This window comes from Amorphotheca resinae, assembly GCF_003019875.1.
Source record: "Amorphotheca resinae ATCC 22711 unplaced genomic scaffold M430scaffold_4, whole genome shotgun sequence".
NCBI lineage: Eukaryota > Fungi > Ascomycota > Leotiomycetes > Helotiales > Amorphothecaceae > Amorphotheca > Amorphotheca resinae.
The window spans coordinates 744,144-764,945 of NW_020194474.1; the positions used below are offsets into that span (position 1 = coordinate 744,144).

Below are 20,802 nucleotides of genomic sequence, written 5' to 3' on the forward strand. Positions count from 1 at the left end.
GGGATCTATATTATCAGAGAGAATAGTCCAGCGTTGGAGAATCGCAAGAGTATTTCTACCCAATTGAGGAGATAATCTTGTTGTGGAAAGTAAAGGTCCTGATATCAAGATAGAATTGGTTAATAACTCATAAATAAGACCGGTTCGCCCAAGACGCCCTCGACCACTGCTCGGATACTAATCAAGCATAATTTTAATTTGTGGCAATTACCTAGGACCTGAATAGTCTCAGCCCCGCCTCCTCAGGTGAAACACCATCCTCTTCACCATCAATCTCCATATCTTCCTCCCCAAGCGTCATTTTCTGTCCCAATAGCGTCCCAAAGAATCTATCAATAGCCTCCTGTTCCCAAGTTCCCCTGTTCTCGGGTGCCATGAAGTTTTGCAACTTTTCGTGCACCGTATATCGTATCTTGCGACCCTTGCTAGCTTTCGTGTCGACCTTCTTCCTCATCTTGGCTTCCTTGACTGCCCACTGGGCTGGTGCTATACTTGTACCTCCAATCGCGGGTCCGGCCTCCATCTTCCTCTGTTCTACAAGCTGGTTCAAGAGTAGCTTGTAGAAACTACTGTCATCGTATATTTGAGGATCTTCGGTGACTTTGTTTTTCTCCTGTATTGGGGCGCAAGCCCGGGGCCTTCTGACATTCTCCAATAGCCGTGGCTTAGAAAGCTGGTCTTGGATAGCGGCTGTGATGCTCTGTGTCGGCGCAGCACTGATGAGCTTTCCCGTTGCTGGCGTGGAGCCTTTAACTTTACCCCACCACTTTTCGAGGATCCTTTGTCGGTTGTCGATAGATGCTACCTCCGAGTCCTGCATCCTTTCCCAGATGGTAGATGATGGCGTCGAGCTATCAATATCACGTTTACGTTTCTGACCTGTTTGCGCAGTGCCATTTGCTTTGATGAGCTCGTGTCGAATCCGATCCAGAGTATTCCACAATTTAAGTGCCGCATCCTCTGCCGCTTCGTATGGTTCGTTGCCAGCGTCTTCTGCATTGTTGTCTTCAATGGCGGCCATCGAGTTTGTTGAAATCAGTGCCTTCTGAAGAACGACACGGACATTCAGGAGGGAATCGAAAGTCTTCCTTTGCTGCCGGACCGCATTTCCCTTGGCCGCATCAGCCGATGCAGCTTGTAAAATGGCGGCAACTGTAGTTTCCTCCTCATTCATGATCTCCCGTAGTTCTGCACGTCTTGCTTTCTCATCGTCCCCATCTTCGCTACCACTTTCAGACTCTTCATCGCTCTCATCATTCTCATCCTTCTCGTCACTCTTATCGCTCTCGTCACCTTCGCTTGGTGGAGATTCCCCATCCTTATCACTGCCTTCTTCTGCAGAACCCTCACTCTCATCTTCTGGCTCCTCAGGATGTTGCTCGTCGACATCCAGAATATCTTCATCTGTCTCATCTTCGGGTTCTTCTCCATTGACAGCGACTCCTTCATCGTCACTGTCTGTCATAAAATCCGCGGCTGTCGGCCTTCTCCTTTTAGCACCATTGGTATTAGGCTTGGAGCTCCCTCGGAACGTAAAACCCTTGAATTTTTCCGCATCGCTTTCACCAAACGCAGCATCACTATCAATATCACCATCTTCGTCCATATCAATATCGACATCTTTCGGATCCGCAAACTTTTCGCCGACATCCACTCCTCCTTTCTCTTCTTTTTCTTCTTCCTCCTCCTCGTCGTCTGATTCTGAGCTATCCTCGTTATCGTCGTTGTATAAGGCCTCTCGACTGATGCGTGACCCAGCATATTGAGGTCCCACCTCGTCTTGTCGAAGCTTGCTTTTGCTGTGTATAATGTTAAAACGAATTCGAAAATGAGGATAATCAATTACGTACCTGACTTCGCCATAGTGCTCAGTGCCTGCTAACCCATCATCGCTATCTCCAGATTCATCGCTCCCACTCTCTTGCGCTGGAGCGTCTTCCTCCGGATCAAACTCTGCCATGAATAAGTAATGTGCATTGAAACCATATATATTGAGCTTGAAACATACCTTTAGCAATAGGAGCATCCAGATCAGCAAATTGCTTCGCGCGACCTCTTAGTTTTGCCATTTCGCCGTCAACCGGTTTTTTTCGTTCTTCCCTCTCTTCTCATCCCAAAAATTCTCGAAATATTTTGAGCTCCCCACGAAATCTTGGCACGCTAGCGGAGCAAGCGGCCGCCGGCGCAGCCGTGTTCAACTATTCAACTAGAGCTCCCTCCCAGAAACATCTTCAAATAAAGATGAAGCCCCGACTGTTTTCAACGCTGCGCTGTTTGCAGCATGAGAACCCCTTGGTATGTCACATTCCCTGGATTGTGCTGGAAGAAGATATATTGATATTCAATAGGGTCTGCCGCGGACCGGGAGCATACCGCGCATGCAGCGCGGTCTACCTGAGCGTCGGAAGATCAAGGACGTCAAGAAAGTGATCGCTGTATCCTCGGCCAAGGGCGGCGTAGGAAAATCTACAATTGCAGGTTCGCACCCTCTTCGCCCCTCATAAGAAACATTCTCATTGCCAAAAGCGAACCTGGCTCTCGCATTCGCCCGGCGCGGTCTTCGAAGCGGCATCCTCGATACTGACATCTTCGGCCCCTCTATCCCCACTCTCCTAAATCTCTCAGATGAGCCACGGCTATCTTCCAGTCCGTAGTAACCCTCTCCTTTTCTAGTGGGCAGGTCTGATGCCAAACAGACAATCAGCTTCTTCCGCTCTCGAACTATGGCGTGAAATCAATGTCCATGGGATATTTGGTTGGAGATGCTGCGCCGGTGGTATGGCGTGGGCTTATGGTTATGAAGGCCTTGCAGCAACTTTTACATGAGGTCGATTGGGGTGGGTTGGATATACTCGTGCTAGATCTACCTCCAGGAACGGGAGATACACAATTGACTATCACACAGCAGATTGTGCTTGATGGTAAGGACAACCTCCCATTCTTTCGTGGAATCGATTGGGCCTTACGATGATAGGTGCAATTATCGTCTCGACGCCACAGGATATCGCTCTCAAAGATGCAGTCAAAGGGGTCAACATGTTCAAAACGATCAAGACACCGATTTTGGGTATGATACAGAATATGTCCCTTTTTACTTGTCCGCACTGCCACAACAGCACTCACATCTTCGGATCCCATTCCGGGGTAATTCAAGCTTGTAAACAACACGAAATCAATTTCCTTGGTGATATACCATTACATGCTAGCATCTGCGATGATGCAGATAGGGGCAAGCCGACCGTAGTGAGTGAGCCGGAGAGTGACAGAGCAAAAGCGTTTATGAAGATTGCTGAAGAAGTAGGGGGGAAAATTGGGTTGTTCTGAGAACAGGAACTTCTCGCAGGCATAGAAGTGTATGAAGGTACTTCAATCACGAGGAATGTGTACGAGTAATAAACAATTAGTGTAGATAGATATGGGATTGTTCGCCAAATGAGGTTGGCGACGTTTTGGGAACTATTTTGTGTCGCAGGCGATCTGTGATGAAGGCTGGCAAGCCCTTTGCAGCGTAAAATGGAGGGAGAGACAGCATTGACTGTCTTGACTAGGATACTCGATGGCTGTCGGCTGTTGCAAAAGCCATGACAGAGGCATTCCTACAGAACATTATGGTTTAGCTTTGAACTCACATATCAGCGGGATGGATTCTGGGAGCACATTCATTTCTCTAATGCCGTCCATCTCTGATACTAGTACTAGTGGTGAATGACGAACCCATGTTAGCCTCCATAAAACACTGGTCAAAAGAGCAACGACAAAGGGGACTCCATCCTCAACGCCTGATACTTGCAGAGAACCGCTCTGTCCATTCCCAATCCAAACCCATTCTCTACTAAAAATCATCGTCACCAGTTGTCTGGTATATATGCCGACTCCGTGCCGGGTCCTTCCGCATAGTTTGGCCGGAGCCAGTAAATCCAACTGCACTTTTATTAGCAAATGGTATATTCATCAGGGCATGACTCTACTTACCCCTGCCGTTGACACCTTCTGGTGTACGGAACATACTCTCTTTCTTCGCAGCCTTCCCAAACTTCCCCTTCGAAGCGAAGTCCTGCCATTTACTTTTGCCAGCTTCCAATTCCTTGTTTGCCTTGATCTTCTTGGGAACCTTGGCAGGTCGAACAGGACCATCACTGACCTTACTTGGCTCACGCTTTGTCTTCTGCGCAAGATCTGGATTGATATCTGCGGCTGCAGAGATAACATTCGTGTTGACAGGGGGAGTGGGTATCGAAGCTACGACTGGGGTTCCATCAGCCTTGCGTTTGTTAGGGTTGACAATGGGTTTGATATCCTTGGCTCGTAAAGTCTCGGTAGTGTCGTAATTCTTGAATTTGACAATATATACGGGAGCCGTAGATGATCCAGTAATTGAGGTAATTCGTGCCGGGTAGAAGCCCTTGTCGCCGGAGTGCCATTTCGCCAAAACTGTATCATTGACTTGAAAGCTCGTAGGCGTATCTGGCTCGTCCGCAGGGCTTGGCGCAGGGGCCGTCTTCTTAAAGGCGGGATGATTTTCTCGCGACCATTTCTCCTTCACCGGTGGCTCTGATTTCGGAGCGGCTACTGGTACTGAAGATGGCTTTAGTTCTGCGATCGTAGCTTCGGTGAGGGAAATGACTTCTTCGAGTTCAGTCTTTAATTCCTGAAGCTCTGCGTTATCCGGATCTGCTTGGAGGCCCAGCTGGACTGTCTCCAACTATGCGGAAGTCAGTAAACGGCATAATAGAGGGAGAGAGGGAATTGTATGCAGACCTGGAGCTTGTACTCCTTCACTTCATTCTCAAAAGCCGCGATTTCACTACTACTCATGGTGCCGAGGTGGCAATATAGTCTCCCACTTTCCAAGCTGGGAACGGTGTATTGACAAGACTAAGGAAGTACTTCGAGGTCGGTCGCGTGGGCGGAGGGCAGGTGAGGTAGAAGTGCTCTGATGACTGCGAGTCCAAGACAATAGAGTCAAGTCGGCAGATCTGATCTTGTTTCGCGGTCGAGGTCGGGGGTCGGGGTCGGAGTCACGGGAAGCATTTCATCTAGCGATAGATACCTTAGGCAAACATGATTGGTCACAACGTACAGTACACATCGCTTCGATAACTGATTGGTCTTCGTTGACCTCCCCCTAGCATTATTAGGCAAATTGAAGGTTCGAGGACTATTCTTGCATCTATAATGAGACAAAACAATGATCAAAAGGCTATCAACTCAAAGACCACACCCTTCTCATTCTTTCTATGCTCTTTCCCTTACCCCTCCCCTTCTCCAAGACAAGTGTCGAATCTGTCACGATGTCCCCCTAATAGAAGGTTCGGGGGTCTCGTAGTATCCCTGGCGTGGATATTGAGCATAATGCGGTCGATGATGCAGTTGATGGACAATACAGTTCAGGATTTTGCTTGCTAAGGTATTAATTTTCCTATGAAGGATAGCAAGCCCAAGGGGCCAAAAGCCATTCTGGCCGATATCGATGGATCTGTAGAGGCTGGAAAGTGCTTCGCGTCTATGAATCTAATGTCAATATCTCTATAGGTATACAAAAAGAATAGGGGAACCGATGAGATGATAGTATGATACCTCTTATACTCTGGCTTGCCGAGATGCGGCATCTGGAGTAAAAGTAGAAGGGATTAGATTTGCGGAAAGAACAGCCAGCAGTAATTACAAAGATTGGTCGAACAAGCATGTGAGTTGGATTCTCTCTGGCAACTGTTCTGCCTACCTAGATGTGTTACAGAATTCTCAGCTGAGTTGCTTTGCTAGGAAGCAGTAGGTAAACATCCTGCATGTCAGACAGTCAATATGGATACTCGGATGGTGATGCTGAACCAAGCTAAAGTACCCACAAAGCTTTGCGATAAACTGTAATAAGACAATGAACCTCACATCCCATTCTTGGGTATCTCTGCCTATTAACGGATGTCAGCCTCGCCAAGTACTGCATCTTCGTAAGAGACATACCTGCCATTCTCTCTCTGAATCTTGTATTTCCGGACCCTTTCTCGGTATCCCGCAGGTCCCATTTCTGCCACCTCAAAGTTCACCCACATAGTAGCCCTCCCACCTGTTCAGGTCTGCCTCAAAAGCTTCAATCTAAAGAGGCCTTGTAGTTGGAAGATGAGCTAGTCGGCCGTGGAATTTTTGACCGGAAATTTTTGGTGCTTACTGCTCTTTTCCCCTTCACTGTATTCATCGCTCTGTCGTTCATATCACTGATATCAGACTCAAACTTGGCGATGGCTTCATGAAAAGCCGCAACTTGGTATGAAACATCGTTCCTGAGCTTCAGGTTCTCCTCCCTGCAAAATCTAACTTCATCGAAGAGATGAGTTATATTTCTCCTCAAGGCATCATGCCGTTGGATCTCGTCGACTGGTTCCATATTTCTTTCCTTGCAAACTTTGAGTTTCTCGTAGAGGTTGGTCTTAGTCATATCGTGCTCGATTCGCTGCTGGGGATTCCTTGTACGGGCTGAAACCATATCGTGCTCTTCTTGTATCAGTTTGGAAAGATCACATTCAAGATCTCTGAACAGTTCCTTCAGCGTCTGGATCTCTTGGTCCTTCTTAGAGATTTCAGGTGCGTGGAAATTCTCTATCCGGATTGTTTCACCTTTATGCAGATTGGCCTTGTCCAACTTTGCCTGGGCAGCTTTGGTTTCAGTTTTGGAATCCTGCAAGCTTTGATCGCATTGAAGCTTGAGAGCAACAATCTGTTCCTTGCAGGATACTTCCAACTCTTCAAAGATATCCTTGGCCTGTTTGTACTTTTTCTCTGCATCCTCCAACTTGGACAACGACTCTTTAGCTTTTTGCTCCATTGCCTTTTGATCTAACATGGAGACAGACAATTTATACCTGTATGACTGGACTAGAGCTTTCTCATTAGCGACATCCTCCTTTAGAGACTTTATCTCGGTATTCAGAGACAGGATATCATCTCCAAACAGTGCTGCGATCTTTCTCGATCTTTCTCGGAGCATGGCTGCATGGCATTGATCATTCGACTCTCGTTAATACTCTCATCCAAACCACCCAAACTCAAGATCTCGAGAAGATGAAGCATCGCCTCCGTATAGCCTTGAAATTCATCCCGCAGCTTATCGACTTCCAAAGCCACTTTGACATCCTCAAATCCTTCGTCTCGCAGGTTTTTTTCCGGGATCGGCTTAACGTTCAAATTATTTATGAAACGATCGGCGTCAAGGCTGGAATCGACGCTGATGACTGACTCAACGTCGCTGTCGCTGTCGCCCATATTCATCTGCGCTTCTTGTAGCCACTTCTTCTGGGTTTCCGCCCTGTCAACAGCGTTTGATCCCGTTGGGTCAGTAGATGTTCCTCCAATCTCCGAATCATCTCCTGGTATAAAACCTTCACCAAGTGATTCACTGGACAAGTTATCGAAGCTACCAGTTTCGAGGCCCTCAGTCGATAATTGTTCTATTCGATGGTGCTTTCCCTTGGCTTTTGCAACGGTTTCCTTAGTATCCGGACAGTCAGAATCTCCCGTATCGTAAGATTCGTAACTTGAATCCGAAGAGCTGTCGTCAAAGTCGACATGGCCGAGAGACTTATCAGAAGCCATTTTAGAAGTGCTATCGGCTATCTTGTGCGTGGCTATCCGTTTGAAAAGGGTGTCGATATGTGTTGCGTCCTTCACGAAGAGAATACTAGGAGGGCAGATCTGTCTGGAGTTGAGTTTTGAGAGAATTAAGCGTTGGTTTCAGCTACAGCGGTAGCGACTCAACTTAGTAAGGTAACGATGAGGGTTTGGACTGCCATACTTTAATACCTTAGACGGCGGAACCAATGCTTGGTGACCATTCTGGGACAAGCCTACATCTGGATAAAGCTACATGCCGAAGAAACTTTGGGAAATTATAGAAGCACTAGCTTCTGGCAAGCTAGAGCAGGAGAGAAGGTGGCATATGTATGGCCAAAATGTTCTTTTATTGAGAAGCTAAGAGTATTCCATCCATCTGTACTGCCGGCTCACTGAGCGCTTAGCAGCAAAGATACTACTACCTAGCTTACTTTACTCAGTAATTTGAGCGGCGGCGCACTAGCAGCGGAAGGCCTCACAAATTCTGGTGCTGCCAGTCATATTGACGAAATTTCTCAAGAACCAGATTTGCGAAAGCCTGGTTGATGTCAGGCCAGATACGTAAGGAAGTATACGCTTACCTAGGTACTATAGGTACCTGAGCCAGAGCAAGATCCAGATGGACGTGCTGGACCGGCGCGAAATTAGTTATGTTCCCGCCTTGGATTCTTGCCTAAGGTAGGTACAAACCCAGTATATAAGTAGATAAAGCACTTAGAGCACTGGATATGGATCTGGAGTCTCTAAATTCGAATTCCTGGGAAATACATACCTCGGGGAGTAGCGATGTTGAAGGCCAGCGATAAGCGAGCCAACGATTATCATGCGTACAGTACACCCACCCTATGACAGTTATCAAAACGATCAGGTACCTACCTAGAAAATACAACACAGTGACTCAGTCACTCACTCTGCCTCATAACATATAGGATCAATATATAAGCCATTGGACACCTGGTTCTATCTTACCTTGCCATAACGTGAGGCATCGTTATCACAGGTTCATCGACTTGACTTGAAAATCAAGCTTCATACACCCCCACCTCCGCAATGGCTGGCTCTGAGTACCCCAAACTCTCACGCAACACCATCAATCGTTACAAAGGACGTGGTAAGGATTCAAGCTCCTTGCAAGCCTTGGGAACCCTCACTAATATCCTGCTCAGGTAAATACGATTACGAAACTGTCAACTCCATAGTCAATAGCGTACCTGTCCTTCATGTCAGCTTCCCCACCCCAGAGGAAGCGGATCCCTTCCCGGCTATGATACCTATGCTTGGCTTCATGGCCTCGTTCTCCAACCCATCTGCCTCTCTATCAGAGTCACTAGATCTCTACCTCCATGGTTACATCTCGTCTCGACTCATGCGTCTTGGCAATAGCTCTCCAACCGGGGAAGAAGGTCTGCCACTAACCGTAGCAGCCACGCATCTTGACGGCCTAGTTCTGGCCCTGACGCCCAACCATCACAGTTACAACTATCGCTCCGCAATCCTGCACGGCTTCGCCACACCGGTTACTGACGCGGAGGAAAAGATCTGGGCAATGGAGAAAATTACAAATAGCGTAGTCGACGATCGTTGGGCCAACACACGCGTGCCTCCCACCAAGACAGAAATGACAAGCACACAGATTCTAAAAGTCAGAATCATCGATGCGTCCGCCAAAGTCAGAGCCGGGCCTCCTGGAGATGACAGGGCCGATTTGAAGAACGATGAACTGAGGGCCAAGACTTGGATCGGTGTCATCCCAACCTGGACTACCTTTGGGCAGCCAGTACCGAGCCCGGAAAATCGGGTCGCGAAGGTCTGTGAAGTTTGAACTGAGTCGTAGGCGCTGCAAAACTTGACAAGGCTAATGTTGCAACCTAGGTCCCTGAACATATTGTTAGTTTTCTCAAAAGGGAAAACGAAGAAGGCCAGAAAAATGCAGTCCTTGCTGTCAAGGGGGAGCCTTCGAGCAAGGAGTAATGGCGCAATGGGTTTACGAATGGGCAGCTTCAACAACAGCACTGGCGACGACCCCATGAATGAGCATCTAATGAATGAACACAGTTCGTGTGAACTTAGTTACTTGAGCGAAAACTTGATGCTACAACATAACTTTTGATTCTAGCAAGCATCATTTTTCTGTCTTCAGCTCATCTTCCACGACTGTGAATGCTCAACTTCCTCCGCATTGAACTTCCACTTCACGCCCAGATTCAGGGCACGAGAATTGTCATCTGGAATAGAGTACTCGAGCTCGCCACTTAGCTCCTCTCCTGCTTTCTTGCTCGAGGGCATTTGCTTTGTGTTATCGATGAGGAGAACGCCCTGCTTCCAATGCGTAACTTTTGCCTTTGGCCCAGTTGTAAAGGCAACCCCTTTCTTCCCAGCCTTGGCCCACTCCTCGGCCTTCGCGTCCTGTGGTACCTCATCCCCCCGTGATGGCATGAAGAAAGAATCAAACCAGATAATGAAACCATCAAGAGCATCGATATCTTGAGTAAGTTTTGCATGCCAGTTCCGCTTGAAAACAAGATCCTTGACAGTTGTTGAATGCAAACTCAATTGCAGGAAGGGAAATGGCTCTGCACACAAGGTGCTGGCGGGCATATCAAGAACCTGGGCATCGTCGTGGATGCCTGCTTGCATGGCCTTCATGTCAAATCCATAGACGTCTCTCCAGAATGAGATATGGTCTGCAATATAATCCGGATCTGCGATAGGTGCAACCCACATGTTCATGTGACTTGGTACCATTAGGCCATCTTCTTTGAGGTACTTGTCTCGGGCCCAGATGACACTGTCCAGCATAGCTTCATACAACAAACAGTAACCCATCCACTCGCTGACAATGATGTCAACCTTGTCAACCGGAAGGGCGACTTCCTCAATTTTTCCCCTGAGGCAGGTGATGGTATCCGCAAATCCATTATTGAACACATTTTCGCGAGCTTTATCAATAATGCCCGAGTTATCGACGGCAATGACCTTTGCAGCGCCAGCTTTAGCACAGAACATGCTTAATATGCCAGTGCCACACCCAACGTCAAGTACAACTTTTCCGGCGAACAGTGACTTGTGGTTGTAGATGAAATCACGGTAAGCATCAGTACGAACAGTATCCTTTAGCATGGTTTCATGGATGTCTAACTGTATTAGAAGTATACTAATAGAATTTTGAGGCAGGACTGACCGTTGTATGAATAAGAGTTGAAGTAATGACTATCATCGTCTCTCTTTTCCTCCTTCTTTGGACCTTTGGATTCAGATGGCCCACTCGTTGACGTCTCGTTCCATCTGTCATCCAAAGTCTGCTTGACCGTCTCCCTATAGTCATCAAATTGGGATTGGATGCGCCTCAGCTCTTCTTCGAGTTCCGAAATGCGAGATACAAGCTCGCCCTTTACTGGCTCTGCTGTGGTTTCATGAACGTTGGCTTGGCTCCCGGGAAGTTCATCAAGATCATCAAGGCTGATAAGCAATGCATCATCCTCCAAAACTGGCTTTAAGAACTTGTCATCTGCAAAGTCCTCCCTTGAGATGTCTGCTGAGACGGGGTGACCACTGTGGACCTGGGAACGAATGAAGTTGACAAGCTTGACATTGTCATAAAAATTGAACGCCACTCTTTGCCTGAGCTTAAGGAAATCGAAATTGTATTTCTCTATGCAATGGTTGAGCATCGACGTGACGTCCGTGAAGACTTCATCGTCCAATAAAGAGATATAGTGTTCCTCTTCCTCATCTGGCTCTGCGTCTTCCCAACCTTCATCGTCTTTCAGGTCAAGGATATCAGAGGCTTCAGAACTCCCCGAGGCCGAGGGCGCATACTTTTCGACGACGGGAATAGGAGACGACATCTCGGCGGCAGAAGTGTATTCCACAACGGCCGAGTAAGTCCTTGAGAAGCCGGTCTTCCCCTGAGCCTGAGCCAGTACTGCACTCTGTAGAGTGTGAGATACTGAACACGCTCCTTTCTTATGGAGTGAGGAAAAGAAAAGACGACGTGTGGATTTTCACTCGCCAACACGCATTGTAGAGCGAATAACGCGATGTGGGAGGCCTTTGGTAAGCGAATTACTGTACTGGGACTAGCAATGACAGAAATAGCCACAAATAAACTGCAGTCACGTGGTGATAAGAAAGAAATTACTTACTTTATTGCACCCGTCCCGTACAGACAGACGACAGAGGGGCGCTGGGCAGCCAGAGGAGCAAGGCAGCTAGAATGATCGAAAAGGACCATAAGGGCTCTGTCTCCTGAATTTGGTTTGACCACATTCATCCCGTCTTGGTGGGAGAGAAAAGTAATCTATTGCGGTTGCCGTGCGAGCAAAGGGGCGGCCGAGGGGTCGCGAGATCGCCTGTGCTGCGGGGACCAAAACATTGCCTGACTCTATGTACCTTACCTTATCCCAGGTACCTCCTTATTGATAGGAAGAGCCAACGACGACATTGCTTTACAACGACACACTCATCTTCACTGCTTCAACCTCTGCCGTTCCTATGCGAGCTGTAGAACAAAGCAGCTTCTGCATATGATGCTATTATTCATGATCGCGTTCAAGTTCATGCCCGATCTCGCTCATTGTGGAATCCTAATCGATCCTTCAACTCCTACTTGCACCGCAGCCCCAGACAGTCAGGCTTGAGACCATAGCTAAACCCCCTCTCAAAAAATGTCATTTCTTTTTGGACGGCGTCCGCGGACGAATACCGTGGATCTGCCAAAACAGGCAAAGGAGCAGCTTTCCAAACTGGACGGTCCTGGAGGAGCCGCAAAGGTGCGCAACCTGCGGTCCACTTGGGAGAGGGGAGATATAGTTGCTGATCTAGAAATAGGCTGAGGAGCTTGCGAAAACACTAGGCCAAATGAAATTTGTCCTGCAAGGAACCCAAGGTAAGCTTTGACCGTCTCCAAGATGTACTTCGATCCTCAGCTAATCCCAATCGTTAGAAACCGAAAGCAGTCCAGAACAGGTCTACTCACTGGTGACCGGAATGATCCAAGAAGATCTCCTGTATCATCTTGCAACGAGCTTATACCGCCTACCATTTGAATCAAGGAAAGACGCACAGGTCATATTCTCCTACGTTCTACGGTTTCGGCCACCAACAGCATCGCCACATAGCCAGCCCATCGCTCTCAGCTATGTCATCAATAACAGGCCGGAAGTTCTTGTGGAGTTATGCAATGGCTATGATCATAAGGAGAGTGCCACACCTGCTGGAACTGTCCTACGGGAAGTTCTGAAGAGCGATGCGGCTGCCGCCATCATATTGTATCACGACCCAAGCGAGGCAGGTCCCAGCGCAAAGGGCCTTTCCGGCATACAACCGGAGGTAAAACAGAGTGGAAAGGGGGTGTTTTGGAAATTCTTCAACTGGATCGACCAGGGGTCGTTCGAAGTTGGGGCAGATGCTTTCACGACTTTTAGAGCAAGTTGAAATATCCCTTTAGAAAGCAAACACACTGACTTGAGTGTAGGAGCTTCTTACAAGACACAAGCAAGTTGTTGCACAGTATCTATGCACAAACTTTGACCTCTTCTTCGACAAATACAACAATATACTCGTCAAGTCAGAAAGCTATGTCACAAAACGGCAGTCCATAAAGTTGCTAGGCGAGATTCTGCTAGACCGAGCAAACTATGCTGTAATGACAGCCTATGTCGACCGCGGAGAACATTTGAAGATCTGTATGAATCTTCTTCGCGACGAGAGGAAGATGGTGCAGTATGAAGGATTTCATGTATTCAAGGTCTTTGTCGCGAATCCTCACAAATCCATCGCGGTGCAGAAGATACTACTCATAAATCGAGAACGACTCCTCAAATTTTTGAAACATTTTCTGGAGGACCGTACCGAGGACGAGCAATTCATTGACGAGAGGGAGTTTTTGATCAAGCAAATCAAGAACATGCCTCCCACACCAGTCGAGCCAACGCAGAAGCCAGCTCTCCTGACATCGCAATCGCGGTAGCTAGTCTCATGGTTAGGTGATAGGTAGAAACATATGGGCTCTGCTGAATATGAAGTGAGATTGGGGGGTTGTACAGCAGGAGTTACTGGGGCATCAGGGATTGAGAAGGATAAAGTAGCGATCATTGTAATGAGGACAGGCGTTTGTTGCATATCAAAGCGTTGGAAAGCAGAAGTAGCATGGCGGGTCAATTGCATTTGAAAATGCTAGCCAACCCCATTTTGATACAAGTTTCGGCTGTGGTAATCCATATGATATGTCCCTCCGAGTCTTGACCAAAGCGGCTGACAGGCTATGAAAAGGGGGGCAATGCCACTAGTCCATAACAGGTTAGAATATATTCAGTAGGAATCCTCACTGCTCTCTCGCGTCAATGCGAACGCGACGGATCTGGACCTATACTGTACTACCCAGCGGGACTGCGCGAGTTCAGGATCATGAGATAGTGATTCCGTGTGATCGAAGACATCTTTTTCCGACAGTTGCATCAACGAGTCAAGTCAAGCCAGCAAAATGCAGCCTTCATATCGCCCCTTCCCCCAACAGGCGCCGCCGCAGCGGTCTCCTCATGCCGCCGCGACTAGGAGAGGAATTGGTACGTGCAACTCAAACCGAAATCAATTGCGCCGGCGAGGTTCAGCCTCAGTCCCGCGCTACCAGTCCACTTGCCTACCTACCGATGCTGACCATCGTTCCTGTTCTGTAGGCCCCATGATCTCCGGATCACATCCTCAGAACCCATTGACGCCGGCGCAAATGCAGGCTCAACAACAGGCCGCCCAGGCGCAGGCGAGTGATCGCGCAAAGCTTCGCAGTCGTAAACCGACCGACAAGAATATCCCAGACGGCGTTGAGGAGTGCATTATCGGAGATGGGGTTCAACGATACAAAGACCTTAGGGATCTTGAGCGGCGCTTAGATGCCACAATGATGCGAAAGAGACTGGATATCGCAGATGCCGTCAATCGAAATGTGAAGGTTGTTGCCGAGTGTTCTCAAGGTCACGGTTCATGACTGACTTTTCTCCAGCGTTACAGGACATTACGGGTATGGATAAGCAACACTGTGGAAGATCAACCCTGGCAAGCCGATTCTCTCGATGTAGATGCCTTCGACTTCAGCACAAACATGGACTCCTCATACCGGGTGAAGATTGAAGGAAGATTGCTAGATGAAGATGAGGACGACCTAGATAGTGACGACAGTGACGATGAGAGCGAAGCAGCAGACGGCGATGCCATGGATCAGGATGGAAAGGAAAAGAAAAAGAGAAAACCTCCTGCGAAGCAATACAGATTCTCTCATTTCTTCAAGGCGATGACCGTCGACTTTGAGCGCAGCAAGACCAAGGACGGCGCGGAACAGAGTGTGGAGTGGAAGAAGCCAGTTGTTGCGGCCAATGCCGCCAACCTTCCAAATGCGGCGGACTTTGATCAATTAGAATTCAAACGTGGTGGTGATGAAAACATTAATATCACCATTAACCTCGTTCGGGACGAGAATCCTGAGAGGTTTCTACTGAGCCCTCAACTTGCCGATATCTTGGACACGAACGAAGCTACGCGCGCGGAGGCTACAATGGGCGTTTGGGACTATATAAAAGCAATGGGGTTACAAGAGGATGACGAGAAGAGATCGTTTGACTGTGATGATCGTCTACGAGCCGTAAGTAGCTTTTCTATGAGCTGTGAAAATGGATGTCTAATAAGCATAGGTCCTGCAACGAGACAAAGGATATATACCATACGTTCCAGAGGCCCTCACCAACCACATGAGCCCACTTCCGCCAGTCAAGCTCCCGTACACCATCCGCGTCGACAAAGAGTTTCACGAGAACCCTCAGCCTACCATTTATGACATCCGCGTCACTGTTGATGATCCCCTGCGATCCGCTCTTGCTTCCTACTTGACCAATCCAGCATATGCACATGACCTCCGGGAAATCGCATCCCTTAATGACCACCTCGCCGTTCTTATGCTTAAGATTGGAAACTCGAAATCCAAACATACTTTCTTTGATGCCTTTTCAAAGAACCCAACCGAGTTTATTGGCAAGTGGCTGAGCTCCCAGAAGAGAGATTTGGACATTATTGCTGGTGAGGCGATAAGAGGTGGTGAGGACGCCAATGGAGACGAGTGGAGAAGGGGTGGGGAGAATGGTATCTGGGGAAGTGATACTGTGCGGGAGAGCGTCAATCTCATTGTTGGGACCAAACCAAGGACATAGTAGATAATCACATCACTGGCTCATTGGCGAATGGGGGAGTTTCAGGCCTGGACTCATCATGAGTATGTACTATGTCAAATTAGGGGAATGGAGGAAAAGTCTTTTTCAGGCTTTGTTTTTTAGTCCGGTTTTGAGAATTGCGTCTTCGTCTTGACTTGCTCCTCGTTCAGATTTTCTGCTTGGCCATCCACTCCTCAGCCTCCGCTGCATAGTCTTCACGCCATCTTGTCAACGGCGGTCGCCCTTGTACAATATCGTTCGCACTCCAAAGCATCCTCTTCTTATCGGTCTCCTCCGTGACATCGTTATCGGGACATATGATATAAAACTTCCCCTGTTCCATTTTCTCTTCAAGATAATCGACAACTTGCTCCGGACTCCATGCTCCGGCGGGCTTCTCCTTCTTCTCTGCCCCAGTCGCAAAGGGAGCATTGCCTGAAAGGCCTGTGAATGTCCAGCCGGGTACTAGCAAGTGCACGCTGGTCGTCGGAGATGATTTCGAGAGGTCGAAGGAGAGGTGCTCCGCGAGCGCCTTTACCGCGGCCTTGGAAGCATTATATGCCGGATTGCCCGGCGGGTTCGTAATACCTTGTTTCGATCCTGTGATTATTATACTGGCGGGGCTGGAGGCCGAAGATGATGCTGTAACTAAGGGGAGCAGGGTATTGAGACCGTGTATAACCCCGAACAAGTTCACGTCGAGGATTTTGTGGAAATAGGATGTGTCTTCCCAGGTACCGCGCCCACCTATTCCTGCATTCAGGACCAGGAGGTCGATCTTGCCTGTGAATTATCTGTTAGTCCGCCTGGATTCTCCAAGACCGCCCATCTCCCCATTCCAATCTGATGGTGGTCGAGCATGGAATTCGTGGTTTGCAGAAAGGTCATCACACCTCCATAATCTTTAGCAATTTTTGATTTCAGCTTCTCGAAGTCCTCAATTTTGGTGACATCCATCTCCACAGTGTCAACGTCCCCTTTGATAGCACTCTTCGCCGACGAGAGGTTGGAGCCATTGTTGTCTACCATCACAACCTTCATACCATAGCCGGCACACTTTGTCGACAGGGCCAGGCCAATTCCTGAAGCCCCACCAGTGATTACAGCGATGTTGCCGGACTTGAAAACGGGGTTCGTAGACATGATTGCTGGTGTGATTGGTAAGTATGAGATACAGGTGAGCCTGACTTGGGGATCAGGAGGGAGCTGGTTTGTGGCATACCTTGCAGGACTGGGAATCGCAGCTTTAGAGCTTCAAAGATTGATTCTTGGGGTATTGGAGGAAATGTTTGAGGGGAAGCAAAAGCGCAGCAATCGAGTGGGATGCTCGTGACGTAAAAGAACCTCGGGGATATGCTTATCGCCGAGCAGGGAGGGGAAGTTGGTAATCGTGAGTTCTTGAGAAAGTTGCACACAGTTACAAAGTCCAATAAGTCAAATAAGTCGAATGTTATAATACCTACCAGCAGCCTCTGGGTGCCTTTTCTTCATTGCCCTACAGAGTACATTCTCTAATATACAATGCTTAAGCCGCTCCAGACCCCTTTAAATCAGGCGTACAAATCTTCTCTACACGGAAAACTGCCCAAGGCCTTTCATAAAGCAATTATAATCGACTATCGACAATTTCCGCCCATGATCCCGCAGAGCGCTCTGCAATGCAGCCAAGATCCAAAAGTTCCTACGCAAAGGGGTAAAGTAAGCCCCGCCCCATTTTCCCTCGATTGGCTCTGAACAAGAAAGGAAAGGAGAGAGATGTCTTGATATTTCGTAAAAACGGGTCCCAATCGAAGGAGATACGAACGGGATGTAAGAAGAGAACCAGACCCGCGCCTCGCTACCAAATGCTGTGACAAAGGAAAGACAAAATGTTGCGATGGCCTTTGGAGAGCCAAGGCTACATGTGCTCATGAGACGACTATCAAAACGGCGTAGACAGACCACTTTTAGAAGCCCTTTTACTAAAACGATTCCTCTTATTAGCAGCCTTCCCCTCGCCAGGCTCCTCTGCAAGGCTAGCCTGGCTCTTCGTCAGGACATTCCGTCCCGCACGATCAGTCACATTGTAGCCTTCGGGGTAGATGCTATTTCCGCGTAGGGTGCTGCTCGGACTTGAGACGTTTGATTGCATATCAAAACCAGTGTCACTGCTGTAGGATTCGACCATGCTCTGAGAAAGCGCAAGGTCTTTGGCACGTTCTATAGACTCGATCCATTCTTGCGCCGAGCTTTTTGAGGGGTCATTTGTCGTCGTCGAAGATTTCGTATCCTCGAAGGTATAGTGTGTGCCTCGCTACTAAAATTAGATTTGATATCTTGGCAGAGGTGAAACCTGAACTTACTGTATCCACACACCACACCGTCTGCCCTTTAGCATCGACTTGAGTTCGCCACGAACAGTCTGGACTAAGAAGAGAAATCTCGAGTTTCGTCTTCTTCTCCTCACCCCCAGCTGCAGCCAAAATGATACGTGCGCTTGAAGTTACCATAACGAGCCTTTGTCTCTTCTTAGTTGTGTTACCGCCAAAGAACCTTGATAATTTCTTCTTCTCGTGAGCCTCGCCGTGTTCGCCTTTCGAATTTGGGCTGTGCGGCAAAGGAGTCGAGAGCACCATCAAATTACCTAACTTCAGTATACGCTCGTTGCTTCGCGTAAGGACCGGCGACCATTCAATGTCGAGTTGAGTTGGGGGAGGGAGTTCGGTGATGATCCTAGGCTGTGGCCTTGAGTTGCCATTGGAAGAGTTCGACGGCTGTTGAGCCCGAGATGTAGAAATTGGCTGCGGTGCACTTGAATATCCGTTGAGCTTGATGAGGGTAGGCTCCTGTGTTGGGGGGATATATGGCTTTAACCTGGGAGCCTTCATCCTCCAGAGACCTCTACCCCATTGGATTCCTTTGAAAAATTCGTGGTTCTTGATGTGCTCGATCGATAATCGCCTTTGCGGATCGAGAACCAACAGTCGCTCCACCAAATCTCTGGCCGCTGGCGGGAATCCAGGAGGAAATTCGTAGTCCAGGGCAACAATCTTCTGGAAAGTCTGATATTCATTTGAAGCTTTGAAAGGCGGTCTTCCAGTCAAGAGCTGATATATGATACACCCGAAAGCCCATAAATCACTTGCCTTACAGGCATTCTTTTCCGTCAAGAGTTCCGGACTTACATACTCAGCAGTGCCAACGAAAGAGCGGGCTCTCGTCGACTCCTCCTCATCAGCAGCCATATCATATGATTTGGTAGGGTCCTTCGGTTGCCTTGGATCCGGGAGCAACTTAGCGGTCCCGAAATCGGTGATTTTGATGTGCATCTGATCGTCCAGTAATACGTTTTCGGGCTTGAGATCACGATGGATCACACCTCTGTTGTGCATATGCTCTATGGCATCAAGAATCTGAGCACCGTAGAACCTTGTGCACTCCTCGTCGAACGATCCGATCTTCTTCAACACCCCCAGAAGCTCTCCTCCACTGGCGATATCAAGAACGTAGTATAGCGACGTACTGTCTTGAAACGTGTAGTAGAGTCGAACGATACCTGGATGTTCGATCAACCGGTTCAGCGTATCCTTCTCGATATTCACATATTTTATCTTCTTCTCCTTTATTATGTGCTTCTTGTCGAGGATCTTGACCGCGTATTCTTTCAGAGTCTGCCTATCCGTAGCCAGCAGCACTGTGCTGTATGATCCCTCACCCAAGGTGCGACCAAAAACAAAATCTCGAACACCTTTCTTGACCTGCCTCAACACCAACTTCCCATTCGCGTCATATTCTTCTCGAACACCTACCGCCGCACCCTTATCCTTCCACTCCTCGCTGCTGGGCATTGCATTCCCGTCAATGTCGTACATCGGCGAAGAGCCATTTGATGGAGTTGGTGCCATTGTGTCTGTGTGAGATCCGCCCGGTCCTCTCGAGCTCCGTCTCGGCGGTAAAGGCCTGTTACCCGCTGGTATTGGCTGGTTGTGAGCGTATGATCTATCTCTGTGACTTAGTTCTCTCGACGGGACGCCGGCCTGCATAGCTGTACCAGCAGCTCTGGAATTGCTTCTAGCTGGTATGCCACCGATTGAGGATTTGGATGATTCACTGCGCAATCGATATTGGCTAGGTTCTCGAGTTGGTATCGCGTTAGGAGGAGGCTGTGGGGCGTAGACTCCCGAGATGGGACGAGAAGGGGAAGTTGAAGGAACAGGAGAGTAGCCTCTACTGCCGTTCTGCGGTGCGTTCGATTGATATGGAGGAAACTGGGCTTGCTGCTGTGCCTGATGGCTTAACGGCATCGATCGATATGCCTTGGCGGCCGCGGCCCGTGCTAGGGGGTCGTTCTGTATCTTAGGTGGTGGTTCAGTACTGCTCCGGTCCAATTGTGTATTTGGCGGCTTGAGGTCGGGGTTTTGAGAGGGCGTTCGTGATAAGGGAGGAGACTCTGAAGGAGACTCTCCGCGGCGGAGGATGTTGAATATCGAGTGTCTTCGTGATTGTGATGGGGGGTCGGCTGGAGGAGGAGGGTCGGTCGAGGTGCGAACTTCTCTCAAATCCGTAGTCGGCGCGGGAGAACTCGCACTCGTGGACGACCCGACCTGGGAATGCGTAGACACATCTACTTGCTCTTGTGCTTCTCGTGAGGCCGGCGGCGAGGAATCGTCGGGATTCGCAATGCGCAAGCCACCCAGAGACTGGGACAGGCTCAAGTCGCCCTCCATGACGCCGGGAAGCAAGGTGCGGCGGTGGCTGTGGCCCTCCCGATCCTTGGCTATATCATAATCATGCACGATCAACCAAGAGAGGCCGCTGGAGGATGTGGATGGCCACTTATTGGGCTTGGGAATGTTCTCACGGGCGAGGTCAGGCAAGGTAAGGTGGTAGGTGAGGTGCGGGATGGCGAGGGAGGAGGGAGAGGGAGACACGCACAGTACAGCAGCGCTGGAACTAAATATTTCAGATGCATAGTTACTCTATTATAAGTACGCGTTGGAATAGACGAGATGAAGCAACA

General features: G+C 48.7%; 11 protein-coding genes across 11 annotated transcripts; 4 read left to right on the top strand and 7 right to left on the bottom strand.

Annotated features, from left to right (window-relative positions):
- On the bottom strand, positions 1-2,095 carry M430DRAFT_118254 (hypothetical protein). Its single transcript, XM_024861699.1, has 3 exons — positions 2,009-2,095; positions 1,851-1,953; positions 1-1,799 (listed from the first exon to the last, which is right to left on the bottom strand). The coding sequence occupies exons 1-3, from the start codon at positions 2,067-2,069 to the stop codon at positions 212-214; spliced, it is 1,752 nt and encodes a 583-aa protein (XP_024722257.1). The 5' UTR covers positions 2,070-2,095; the 3' UTR covers positions 1-211.
- Positions 2,096-2,237: 142 nt separating this feature from the next.
- Positions 2,238-3,728, top strand: M430DRAFT_34100 (hypothetical protein). Its single transcript, XM_024866489.1, has 5 exons — positions 2,238-2,295; positions 2,349-2,478; positions 2,527-2,646; positions 2,697-2,921; positions 2,975-3,728. Exons 1-5 carry the CDS (start codon positions 2,242-2,244, stop codon positions 3,322-3,324), a joined length of 879 nt encoding a protein of 292 aa, XP_024722258.1. The 5' UTR covers positions 2,238-2,241; the 3' UTR covers positions 3,325-3,728.
- Positions 3,729-3,778: 50 nt separating this feature from the next.
- M430DRAFT_34102 (hypothetical protein) lies at positions 3,779-4,987 on the bottom strand. The gene is made up of 3 exons (XM_024866490.1): positions 4,759-4,987; positions 3,973-4,702; positions 3,779-3,921 (listed from the first exon to the last, which is right to left on the bottom strand). The coding sequence occupies exons 1-3, from the start codon at positions 4,813-4,815 to the stop codon at positions 3,833-3,835; spliced, it is 876 nt and encodes a 291-aa protein (XP_024722259.1). The 5' UTR covers positions 4,816-4,987; the 3' UTR covers positions 3,779-3,832.
- A 253-nt stretch (positions 4,988-5,240) lies between these two features.
- Positions 5,241-5,675, bottom strand: M430DRAFT_34103 (hypothetical protein). Its single transcript, XM_024866491.1, has 2 exons — positions 5,533-5,675; positions 5,241-5,407 (listed from the first exon to the last, which is right to left on the bottom strand). Exons 1-2 carry the CDS (start codon positions 5,607-5,609, stop codon positions 5,287-5,289), a joined length of 198 nt encoding a protein of 65 aa, XP_024722260.1. The 5' UTR covers positions 5,610-5,675; the 3' UTR covers positions 5,241-5,286.
- A 285-nt stretch (positions 5,676-5,960) lies between these two features.
- Positions 5,961-7,084, bottom strand: M430DRAFT_221152 (hypothetical protein). Its single transcript, XM_024864640.1, has one exon. It carries the CDS (start codon positions 6,980-6,982, stop codon positions 6,089-6,091), a length of 894 nt encoding a protein of 297 aa, XP_024722261.1. The 5' UTR covers positions 6,983-7,084; the 3' UTR covers positions 5,961-6,088.
- Positions 7,085-8,655: 1,571 nt separating this feature from the next.
- M430DRAFT_98596 (hypothetical protein) lies at positions 8,656-9,576 on the top strand (the record flags this gene model as incomplete). Its single annotated transcript, XM_024870130.1, has 3 exons — positions 8,656-8,716; positions 8,772-9,412; positions 9,478-9,576. 3 exons carry the CDS (start codon positions 8,656-8,658, stop codon positions 9,574-9,576), a joined length of 801 nt encoding a protein of 266 aa, XP_024722262.1.
- A 10-nt stretch (positions 9,577-9,586) lies between these two features.
- M430DRAFT_137007 (hypothetical protein) lies at positions 9,587-11,613 on the bottom strand. The gene is made up of 2 exons (XM_024862488.1): positions 10,787-11,613; positions 9,587-10,739 (listed from the first exon to the last, which is right to left on the bottom strand). Exons 1-2 carry the CDS (start codon positions 11,451-11,453, stop codon positions 9,742-9,744), a joined length of 1,665 nt encoding a protein of 554 aa, XP_024722263.1. The 5' UTR covers positions 11,454-11,613; the 3' UTR covers positions 9,587-9,741.
- Positions 11,614-12,259: 646 nt separating this feature from the next.
- On the top strand, positions 12,260-13,765 carry M430DRAFT_34105 (hypothetical protein). Its single transcript, XM_024866492.1, has 4 exons — positions 12,260-12,377; positions 12,436-12,493; positions 12,551-13,032; positions 13,082-13,765. Exons 1-4 carry the CDS (start codon positions 12,273-12,275, stop codon positions 13,574-13,576), a joined length of 1,140 nt encoding a protein of 379 aa, XP_024722264.1. The 5' UTR covers positions 12,260-12,272; the 3' UTR covers positions 13,577-13,765.
- Positions 13,766-13,985: 220 nt separating this feature from the next.
- Positions 13,986-15,825, top strand: M430DRAFT_57475 (hypothetical protein). Its single transcript, XM_024868672.1, has 4 exons — positions 13,986-14,171; positions 14,283-14,554; positions 14,606-15,241; positions 15,291-15,825. The coding sequence occupies exons 1-4, from the start codon at positions 14,090-14,092 to the stop codon at positions 15,801-15,803; spliced, it is 1,503 nt and encodes a 500-aa protein (XP_024722265.1). The 5' UTR covers positions 13,986-14,089; the 3' UTR covers positions 15,804-15,825.
- M430DRAFT_118271 (hypothetical protein) lies at positions 15,748-17,097 on the bottom strand. The gene is made up of 3 exons (XM_024861700.1): positions 17,026-17,097; positions 16,697-16,951; positions 15,748-16,586 (listed from the first exon to the last, which is right to left on the bottom strand). The coding sequence occupies exons 2-3, from the start codon at positions 16,944-16,946 to the stop codon at positions 15,970-15,972; spliced, it is 867 nt and encodes a 288-aa protein (XP_024722266.1). The 5' UTR covers positions 16,947-16,951; positions 17,026-17,097; the 3' UTR covers positions 15,748-15,969.
- A 627-nt stretch (positions 17,098-17,724) lies between these two features.
- Positions 17,725-19,825, bottom strand: M430DRAFT_99158 (hypothetical protein; the record flags this gene model as incomplete). Its single annotated transcript, XM_024870165.1, has 2 exons — positions 17,725-18,096; positions 18,146-19,825. 2 exons carry the CDS (start codon positions 19,823-19,825, stop codon positions 17,725-17,727), a joined length of 2,052 nt encoding a protein of 683 aa, XP_024722267.1.
- Positions 19,826-20,802: the final 977 nt, after the last annotated feature.

Excerpts from the sequence above, each read along its gene's own strand:
- M430DRAFT_118254 (XM_024861699.1), bottom strand. The coding sequence starts at position 2,069 with ATGGCAAAACTAAGAGGTCGCGCGAAGCAATTTGCTGATCTGGATGCT. Across the intron at positions 1,954-2,008 it reads GGATGCTCCTATTGCTAAAG|AGTTTGATCCGGAGGAAGAC; the intron begins GTATGTTTCAAG and ends TATTCATGGCAG. Across the intron at positions 1,800-1,850 it reads GAGCACTATGGCGAAGTCAG|CAAAAGCAAGCTTCGACAAG; the intron begins GTACGTAATTGA and ends CATTATACACAG.
- M430DRAFT_34100 (XM_024866489.1), top strand. The coding sequence starts at position 2,242 with ATGAAGCCCCGACTGTTTTCAACGCTGCGCTGTTTGCAGCATGAGAAC. Across the intron at positions 2,647-2,696 it reads TGAGCCACGGCTATCTTCCA|ACAATCAGCTTCTTCCGCTC; the intron begins GTCCGTAGTAAC and ends GATGCCAAACAG. Across the intron at positions 2,922-2,974 it reads ACAGCAGATTGTGCTTGATG|GTGCAATTATCGTCTCGACG; the intron begins GTAAGGACAACC and ends TTACGATGATAG.
- M430DRAFT_34102 (XM_024866490.1), bottom strand. The coding sequence starts at position 4,815 with ATGAGTAGTAGTGAAATCGCGGCTTTTGAGAATGAAGTGAAGGAGTAC. Across the intron at positions 4,703-4,758 it reads TGAAGGAGTACAAGCTCCAG|TTGGAGACAGTCCAGCTGGG; the intron begins GTCTGCATACAA and ends ACTTCCGCATAG. Across the intron at positions 3,922-3,972 it reads AGAAGGTGTCAACGGCAGGG|TTGGATTTACTGGCTCCGGC; the intron begins GTAAGTAGAGTC and ends ATAAAAGTGCAG.
- M430DRAFT_34103 (XM_024866491.1), bottom strand. The coding sequence starts at position 5,609 with ATGCCGCATCTCGGCAAGCCAGAGTATAAGAGGTATCATACTATCATC. Across the intron at positions 5,408-5,532 it reads CCCCTATTCTTTTTGTATAC|CTTAGCAAGCAAAATCCTGA; the intron begins CTATAGAGATAT and ends GAAAATTAATAC.
- M430DRAFT_221152 (XM_024864640.1), bottom strand. The coding sequence starts at position 6,982 with ATGCTCCGAGAAAGATCGAGAAAGATCGCAGCACTGTTTGGAGATGAT.
- M430DRAFT_137007 (XM_024862488.1), bottom strand. The coding sequence starts at position 11,453 with ATGTCGTCTCCTATTCCCGTCGTCGAAAAGTATGCGCCCTCGGCCTCG. Across the intron at positions 10,740-10,786 it reads CAACTCTTATTCATACAACG|ACATCCATGAAACCATGCTA; the intron begins GTCAGTCCTGCC and ends TAATACAGTTAG.
- M430DRAFT_34105 (XM_024866492.1), top strand. The coding sequence starts at position 12,273 with ATGTCATTTCTTTTTGGACGGCGTCCGCGGACGAATACCGTGGATCTG. Across the intron at positions 12,494-12,550 it reads TGTCCTGCAAGGAACCCAAG|AAACCGAAAGCAGTCCAGAA; the intron begins GTAAGCTTTGAC and ends CCCAATCGTTAG. Across the intron at positions 13,033-13,081 it reads ATGCTTTCACGACTTTTAGA|GAGCTTCTTACAAGACACAA; the intron begins GCAAGTTGAAAT and ends ACTTGAGTGTAG.
- M430DRAFT_57475 (XM_024868672.1), top strand. The coding sequence starts at position 14,090 with ATGCAGCCTTCATATCGCCCCTTCCCCCAACAGGCGCCGCCGCAGCGG. Across the intron at positions 14,172-14,282 it reads CGCGACTAGGAGAGGAATTG|GCCCCATGATCTCCGGATCA; the intron begins GTACGTGCAACT and ends CCTGTTCTGTAG. Across the intron at positions 15,242-15,290 it reads GTGATGATCGTCTACGAGCC|GTCCTGCAACGAGACAAAGG; the intron begins GTAAGTAGCTTT and ends TAATAAGCATAG.
- M430DRAFT_118271 (XM_024861700.1), bottom strand. The coding sequence starts at position 16,946 with ATGTCTACGAACCCCGTTTTCAAGTCCGGCAACATCGCTGTAATCACT. Across the intron at positions 16,587-16,696 it reads AATTGCTAAAGATTATGGAG|GCAAGATCGACCTCCTGGTC; the intron begins GTGTGATGACCT and ends GATAATTCACAG.